This window comes from Thamnophis elegans, chromosome 6 (genome assembly GCF_009769535.1).
Source record: "Thamnophis elegans isolate rThaEle1 chromosome 6, rThaEle1.pri, whole genome shotgun sequence".
NCBI classification, from domain to species: domain Eukaryota; kingdom Metazoa; phylum Chordata; class Lepidosauria; order Squamata; family Colubridae; genus Thamnophis; species Thamnophis elegans.
Window position 1 is genome coordinate 20,529,720 of NC_045546.1, and position 9,409 is coordinate 20,539,128.

Here is a 9,409-nt window from a genome sequence, read left to right on the forward strand (position 1 = left end):
ATGAAAGTTGTGTTTTATTGCTTTATTTTTTTTCCTCATTCACGTATTGTCTTATATTTTGTCTTGCACTCCCCCTCCCATGAATTGTAAGCCGCCCTGAGTCCCCTCAGGGAAAAGGGCGGCCTATAAATCACAAATAAAATCTAAAATCTATTTTTAAAAAATCTCACTTAACAACATACATTTTGGGTTCAATTGTGTTTGTACATTGAGAACTACCTGTAGCCAATGACCTTTTTCTCCATTTCCAGGAATTTTAGCCAGGATCATCAATGATGGTTCATGCCAGAAGCAACGGAGACTAGCTGGAACTCTCAAAACAACAATCTGAGCTTAACGTAAAGATCGCTAGGACTGGGACAAAAGAAGAACAAACCTTAGTTTCCTCCCTATTCTACAAGCAGGGAAAATTTCCAGACTAACAAATTGTCAGCAGATAGAACTATCGAAGATGGGCTGCAGGAGAAAAAGGAGGAACACAAAAGGCTAGAAAAATTAAAATCCATTTATAAAGAATATAACAATCACATCTGCACAAGCATAAGAATAAATAATGTGAAATAAGATATAGAAATAAGACAGGAATAAGACATAGATAATAGTATGTAGACATTACTGTTTTTATTTGGATCTCTTGAAAAATATTTTGTTTTTGTTTACACATATCAAAACTCAATACTAAAACCAGAATGAAATATTAATTTGCAGAATGTTTTGTTGCTTTTAAAAGAGGGTGAAGGCAAAGCTACACTGGGGTCCCTAAGAAATATAGAGAACATTGGCCATGCAAAAATAAAATAAAAATAAAATAAAATCGTAACTTTGTAATTGAGTGTATTTTATATATCAATATATAAATATTGATTACTATCATTTTACAAGCTAACTTAGAATTTGTACTCATGTATTTTCCGCAGCATCATCCAGGAAATTTGTTGCATAAACTCACAAATTTGACATGTCAGGCTGGGGATTAAAAATGGAACTCTGAACATCTCCCACACGAGTTCATGCAAGTACACTAGATGGGAAAAGCTGCTGGCAAAGCATCAAACATGTTTTACAACACTACTCTTTATATCTTATAAATATGAGCCTTGTCTTTGAAACAGAGCCTGGATAGTGCTCTTTCAGCCATAATATAAGTATAATGTTTAGGTCTGGAGGACTAAAGATTCCTTATCTCTGATTTCGTTCCTATGAAATGTATTCCAGCATGAAATAGTTTTATATTAGCTTGGCAGTTATCTGCTACTAGCTGAATATCTGTGCTGCTCTGCGAAACTATGTGATTGGGCTTGATAAATCGACAGTTACGGCTTGAAAATTAATGAGTAGTTACCATCTGCCTCTCCTCTCCTCCTCTCTCCCTCAGGCTTTCCCCAAAGAATCCTCCCCTATCCCTTCTCTCCCTCAACCTTGCCCCACAAAAACCTGTCCTCTCCTCTCCCCTTCTCTTCCATAGGCTGGTCCCTTTGATCCTCTCCTATCCCCTTTTCTCCCTCAGGCTTGCCCCACAGAAGCCCCACCTATCCTCTCCCCTTCTCTCCCTCAGGCTTACCCCACAGACTCCTCCCCTATCCTATCCTCTTCTCTCCCTCAGCTTTGCCCCATTGATCCTCTCCTCTCCTCTTCCTCAGGCTTGCCCCACAGAAGCCCCACCTATCCTCTCCCCTTCTCTCCCTCAGGCTTACCCCACAGACTCCTCCCCTATCCTATCCTCTTCTCTCCCTCAGCTTTGCCCCATTGATCCTCTCCTCTCCTCTCCCTCAGGCTTGCCCCACAGAAGCCCCACCTATCCTCTCCCCTTCTCTCCCTCAGGCTTACCCCACAGACTCCTCCCCTATCCTATCCTCTTCTCTCCCTCAGCCTTGCCCCATTGATCCTCTCCTCTTCCTCAGGCTTGCACCACAGAAGCCCCACCTATCCTCTCCCCTTCTCTCCCTCAGAATCCTCTCCTATCTTATCACCTCTCCCTCAGGCTCCTCTCCAACCTCCCAGCCAGCAGCCTGGATGAATCACGCTCTGGCCACGCCCATGTGCATGTTTTCAGGTTGGGAGGGGCAGTAGAACTCCTTAGCATCAGAGCACGTTAATAATAATATAAGAAATACTAATGGTCTGATGGTCATTTTGAAAAACCTTTTCTAAGTGAGCCCCTAGAATCCAAGAGGAACATACATGCCACATTTCAAGTTTGTAGGCTTTACGGTTCTGGCGATATTGTGATCAGAGTGAGTGTTTTTTGCTTTTATATATATATATAGATTGTTCCCTTTATTTCTGGATTGTAAGAGAGCTATCCATATTACTGGCAAGTAAAAAAAAGGGGGAGGAGGATAAAAGAGAAATACATTTTATGGAATCTTTATAAAGAAACATCTAGTGCACTTGTTATGCCCGTTTCTAAATTGGGAGGCCTTTGTCATGATCACTTGTGCCTTAGTCATCTCTCATTTTGATTACTGCAACATAGCCTACAAGGGGTTACACTTGTAGTCCATTTGAAAGCTTCAGCAGATATAGAATGCGTGGCTTAAGTCTGTAAGTACATATCTCATTTTACCCACATGGCACAGTGGTTAGAGTGCAGTACTGCAGGCTCCTTCTGCTGACTGTCTACAATTTGGAAGATCGAATCTCACCAAACTTAGCCTTCCGTCCCTCCGAGGTGGGTAAAATGAGGACCTAGATTGTTGGAGGTGATATGATGACTCTATAAATTGCTTAGAGAAACCTGTAAAAGCACTATGATGCAGTATATAAGTTTAAATGCTATTGCCGGTTAGGCTACTTAAATTACACACACACACACACACACATATGTTTTTTTATTTGTGCTGATAAATAAATAAAGGGAGACTAGTATAGATCTATTTCAAGCTATTTAGCTCTCATCAGCTAGCCATACCCTTACTGGGATTCGAACCTGTGCTGTATTGCATCTTAGGCAAACGTCTTAGCCATTAAGCCACAGGTCTTCTCCTTATCAGCTGAAGCCAGGGAAGAAGGTATATATTTAGAGTCACAACCCCTGGTAAACCCCAATTATGGGAGGAAGCTAACTGCTTCCATCATCTGTCAATCGGCTCGTCACAAGAGTCCATCACGACAGAAACCCAATATTTTTACTGTTGCCTTTGTTATATTTGTGTTTTTTTTATTTGTGCTGATAAATAAATAAAGGGAGACTCTTGTGATGAGCCGATTGACAGATGATGGAAGCAGTTAGCTTCCTCCCATAATTGGGGCTTACCAGGGGTTGTGACTTTAAATATATATATATATATCATTTTTTTCCCATTTTATTAAGTATTTATAGGCCGCCCTTTTCCCTAAGGGGACTCAGGGCGGCTTACAATGATAAGGGAGGGGAGTGCAGGACAAAATACAAAAAGAAAATGTGAATAAAAATAATTAGCAATAAAAACCCAACATTCATTCAACATTCGGGAGGGGCGAGAGTAAAGTCTTATCCCCAGGCCTGACGGGATAGCCAGATCTTGAGGGCTGTGCGGAAGGCCTGGACGGTGGTGAGGGTGCGGATCTCCACGGGGAGATTGTTCCATAGCGTCGGGGCTGCAACTGAGAAGGATATCCTATCCTTGCTCTGGTGATTGAGGTAGCTAATAAATTGATTAAACAAGCAATATTACAAAATTAGTAATAATTTCTAAAATGTATTTAATGTAAAAGAATGGAATATTTTTAAAACATGTGAAAGAGCATGTATATATGCAAGGTCTTGTTTTTTAAAACTTATGAGCTTTGATCTTTTAATATCCAGAGAAGAAAACTGGAAAACTGAGTTTAGAAGGTGGAGTTGATACACACTTTACAGCAGAGGTGGGTTCCTACCAGTTCGCACCTATTCGGTAGAACCGGTTTGTCAAATCTACTGAACCGGTTTAAAGAGGTTCCACCAGTGGACCCGGAAAGCAGGCCACACCTATAGAAGAGGTTCCAAAATTTTTTGAAACCCACCACTGCCTTACAGAAAGGCTGTTAAAAAGCAAAAATAAATCAACAGTAGTGAAGAACAGGTTGAGCTCAATACAGGTTCAAATAATTACACCATAAAGACGAAGCATTCAAAACTGAGTTTAGTTAATGAGAGAAGTACACTACAGTGTGGCATGTTAATTCAGAGGATTGCACGCCATCTGAAAATAAACATTAAGTCAAAGCCCACAACAGATGTTTTACAGAAGTGTCCCATCTCAAATTTTTCTGCAGTACATTACTGTGACTCCGATATTGGAAATACAGTGCTAAAGATAAAGTATCACTATGTTTGGTATTTAGCAATACTGGAAAATGACTGCACTTATTGCTACACAGTATCCATAAAAAAGAATAACATTTATTTTGAGCATCCCAAAAGGCTGGTGTACTACCTTCACCCAAAACTCTAAAAAAGGTAAAGATCTAAAGGACATTAAAGAAAAGGAAAGTAAATGAAATTTTCATAATTGAATAATTCAGGGCATAACTGTACACTTTAATAAGTTTGATTTAATTATGGTGATATGGAAACATTAGTATATTTAAAGTGTTCAATATTTCTAATTAACCGATAACCTGGAGTCCAGACCAAATGTAATTTCTAATGTTGGATTTTTCCCTTTACCAGAGAAAGCCCCCCTGTGGAGTACTGTGAAGCCGTTACCATGGCAACTCCACTAGCTGTATAGTAGAATCCATTTTCCGGCAGTTCAGTGGAAGTCATTTAAAGGCACAACAGGCTGCATCTTAACAGAACATACACCCTGAGGTATGTTAGGGGTGTGTTACTCCCACAGTATTTGTTTCCAGAGAAACATCTGTGTACCAAGTTTGGTTGAAATTGCTCGAGGCTTTCCAAAGTTATGCTGGAACATACACACACATAGCCACATACAGACAGGCAGACAGTTAGTTACTTAGTTAGTTGTTATCTCAAACATCCTTTCAGGAACTTTAGAAAAAACAATTCCTTAAACAATCTAGAGCAGTATTTCTCAGCTTTGGCCACTGTAAGATGGCTGGACTTCAATCCCAGAATTCCCCAGCCAGATCTGGAAGTTGAAGTCAACCCATCTTAAAGTGGCCAAGGATGAGAAACACTCCTCTCGAAGTATGAAGAATCATAAGCAGCAGCTTCCTATCATTCCAGTTTTATTTCTTATGCAACCAGACTCCATTATTAGAGAGTGTTTTAATGTGCTTTGGTGAGATCCTAACCCTAAGATACTCTTAGTTGGTGAGAGAAAGTTTTCTACTTTATTTTTCAAAGAAATATTAAGGAAGCCTTCAAAAGTAACTTCAAAAGTTTTCATCTTTTTAATCAAAGGAGGCAAAATTATTTTTTGAAGTCAAAAATATTTTTCCAAAACATTATACATCATCCTGTACTAGAAACATTTAGTATAAATTATTCCTGTATAAGCACATTTCAGCAATCAATTCAATTAATTTTACAGCCACCAATGCAATAAAACTGCTTTAACATGATGTAAATCAAATATCATAATTGACAAAGTATTTACTTTTATAATAATCCCATTAAAGTATAAAATCTAATCAAGGAAAACATATTTTTCTGTAATATTCTTTTGTAATGTACCTGTACTAAAATTAACCCTAATGAAATATCTTGCTTACAAATACTTTGCTTAAACTACACAGTTTTAACAGAACAGTCAGGGTGAATTTGGTCAAATCTTTTCTGAGAAGTCACTAAACATAACAAATACAAATTAACCATTCTTCCTAAAAATTTGTGTAAGAAATTCAAAGTAAACAAGAAGCAATGGTATATATACAGGTGGCTCTTGAGTTATGCTAGCAGTTGGATTGGAACTTCTATTGGATGTGTCCATAAAGCATGATGTCATGTGATCACATCACTTAGAGTAGGTAACCCTGAAAGACCTGATTAATGTCATAATTGCAGGACTTGTGGGTTGTTAAGCAGGAAAAGGTGGAAGCCCAAACAAGAGCCATGGGCATGGCACTGGCAGGGTGCTACAAGAATGAGAATGGATGGGTGCCATAGGGTGCCACTGGCAGGAGATATGGAGAGCATGTGGGTCAACAGGAACTGTGAGCAGCAAGGGAGTGCTGTGTGCGGGTATGAATATAAATGAGGACTATTTATATTCTCCAGACATACAATCATTCTGTGTGGAGTCTATTACAATTCGTTTTTCATTTGTGTTGAGGCCTAATTTTTATAATGTATCATTGTTCCTCCTTCAACGCATTCTGACTTAAACGATCACATTCTGCATAACAAACCTTCTGTCTCTTAGAAAACATATCGGCAGAGCCCACTGTAACCTTTTTACATATCAGAAAAGTGACAAAGTGGGGCTTTTAAAATTCAGTGGGACCTGCTGATATGTTAGTACCTAGATAGGAGACCCTTAGGAAATTCTAGGATTAAAGTCAAGACTGGGAGCTAAAAATATTCTGGAAGATAACAATAGCAAATGACTTCTGTATGGTTGTCAAAAGAGCAGGTGAATGCACAAAGCTCCATTTGTGCATGTCTGGATTAGGCTGCACACATGAAACCATCCCTTCCTCCTGCCACCGTTGGTCTACAGATCCTGAAAGGTTAGGGACTGCTGTCATACAGGATCCAAGGAAAAGGTCTTCAAACCACATGAAGACATGTAATAGCAAAAAAGGACAAAAAACATTTTCCTAAAATTAAGTCACAAGCAGCTTTAGATAAATGGGAACCTGAGAACATTTCACTTTCTTTATGAGAAATTTACATACTGTATACAAGTCAGGAAGCCACAGCACAGATAGAATACAGTGAAGGAGACTGGCTCCCAAGTTCACAAAAGAGTGTAGCAAGAACATATATGTTCTCCTTATTTATACGCTCTATATGCTGAATATATATTAAGGGAAGCCGGTCAGGAAGGAGATGAACGTGGTTTTAAAACTGCAAGAAGAAAAAACAATAATCTGTACTATGCTGATGACACGGTAGCTGAAAAATGGAAAGGATCTGCAAGATTTTCCATGAAAACCTAGAACTAAAACTAAATATACAGTTCAAACTAACGACAACAGACACAATAACCCGGCTTATAATTGAAAATGAAGATACCAAAGGTGTGGATACCTTCTGCCTTTTAGGATCAGCAGCAAAAGAACAAATAGTGAAGAAATATGCACTTGGCTGAGCAGCCACAAAGACTTTGGAAGATATTCAAATGCTATGAGGTTTCTATACCTATGAAGATCAGAATTGTGGCAAACCATGGTATTTCCTATGACACTCTGTTGAAAGTTGGACTTCAGAGAAGGAGGCTAGGAAAAAGTATTGATGCTTCTGTATCGGAGAAGAATATATTATGGACAGCCAAGAAAACAAACCAATAATTATTGAACAAATCAACCCAGAGTTCTCCCTTGAGGCACAAAGAGCCAAGGTGGCGCAGTGGTTAAATGCAGCACTGCAGGCTACTGCTAGATCAGCAGGTCAGCGGTTCAAATCTCACCGGCTCAGGGTTGACTCAGCCTTCCATCCTTCCGAGGTGGGTAAAATGAGGACCCAGATTGTTGGGGGCAATATGCTGACTCTCTGTAAACCGCTTAGAGAGGCCTGAAAGGCCTATGAAGCGGTATATAAGTCTACTGCTATTGCAAATGACCAGGCTCAAATTTTCCTACTTTAATGGACATTATGGAAAGACCCAGCTCTCTGGAAAAGGCTCTAATGATGGGGAAAGTGGAGGCAGAGTGAGTAGCAAAATAGATGGACTCAATTAAAGCAGTGATGGGTGTACCATTAGAAGACCCGAAAGATCCATTTAAGGACACATTGTCAGTAAGAAGATCCATGTGATCTCTAAGAGTCGAAAAAGACTTCAGCACCTGAGGGAGAGGACAAGAAGCAATGAGTGGAACCTAATCAAGAGAGAAGCACCTACAACTAAGGAGAAATTTCCTGACAGAACAATTAATCAGTGAAAATATTACAGACCCCTCGCATCCTGGACATAATTGTTCCAACTCCTCAAAATGACGCTATAGAGCACTGCACACCAAAGCAACTAGACACAAGGAGTTTTTTTCCCAAATGCCATCACTCTGCTAAGTAAATTATTCTGTCAACACTGTCAAACCATTCACTAAGGCTGCATTACTATTACTATAGTCTTCTCATTGTTCCTATCACCCCTCTACTCCCACTTATGACTGCAGAATTGTAACTTTGTTTATATTGATATTGTTTCCTGATTGCTTATTTTTATATGACTATCATTAAGTGTTATACCTTGATTCTTGATGAATGTATTTTGTCTTTTTATGTACAGTGAGAGCATCTGCACCAAAGACAAATTCCTTGTGTGTCCAATCACACTTGGCCAATAAAGAATTCTAGTCTATTTCCATTCCTATTCCATTCTATTTGGGGTTGGGTTTCCTGCCTGAACGGGGGATTGGACTAGAAGACCTCCAAGGTCCCTTCCAACTGTTATTCTATTTGTGATTTTCCAACCTAGCGCCCTTGCTCCATGTGCTACTACTTCAACTCCCAGCATCCGCACCCCCCACTATTGCAACCATGTTGGCCTCGGATGATGGGAGCTGTAGTCCTTCACATCTAGAGACAGCAGGCCAAGAGAGAACTTGAATAAGGGATCTCTAGCCTAAAATCCCCCCCCCCAATCGTTCTTCCCGCAAACACTAATAATAATGTAATTTAATAGCTGTTTCCCCACTCACCTGTGCCAGAACCAGGAAGAAGCTGCCAGTCCCCTCCCGCCTGTTCCATCCTCGGCAGGAGGCCACCAAGGCACCCCCTCCGAGCAGGGAGGCGGTTGCGAGCCACGGAGCTGTCCAGCCTTTGCGTTCCCGGAAGCTGCCAAGCATGAGTGCCCCGCGCCTCCCGCAACTGCGGACCAGAGCAACCCAAACAGCACCCCAGGCCGCTGCCATTTTCTCAGAAGTAGAAAGATCGTTGGCATCAATCCATAAACGTTGATTAGTTAGAGCTGCCCACAGTTCACAGCTTCCAGGTTCGCTTTGGATATTCTGTTTTCTTATTCCATCAAGGGCTGTGCTGCCCCAGCAGTATATAGCTAGTGTAGGAACTAAGAACTGTCTCCTTTAAGAAACTACTTCTTGGGAAATGTAGGCAGAGATTGCCTTATGGGAAATGTAGTTCCATGACATGTGATCACATCTGTGTTTCGGATTGGCCACTGGGGCATTCTGCCTTTGTGAACCAGAGTAGTAGTGTTTGTGTCTCCGCTCAGCATGGGAACGAAACCATCATCTGTTTACACCACGTGATGGGACAGATTATGGAAAGTCCGAAGTATCTTAACCCTAAACTGTAAGTTTTACTATTAAGAATGCCTGATGATAAACTTGATCTGAATGAGATTCCTAAGCATGG

At 40.3% G+C, this 9,409-nt stretch overlaps 1 protein-coding gene across 1 annotated transcript in view; it reads right to left on the reverse strand.

The window, feature by feature from the left end:
• Positions 1-9,102, reverse strand: part of MICU2 (mitochondrial calcium uptake 2) — a 71,993-nt gene extending 62,891 nt beyond the window's left edge. The window contains exon 1 of the mRNA XM_032220110.1: positions 8,734-9,102. Within this exon, the coding sequence (XP_032076001.1) occupies positions 8,734-8,946 (213 nt within the window). The 5' untranslated portion in view covers positions 8,947-9,102. The remainder of the gene's footprint in view (positions 1-8,733) is intronic.
• Positions 9,103-9,409: the final 307 nt, after the last annotated feature.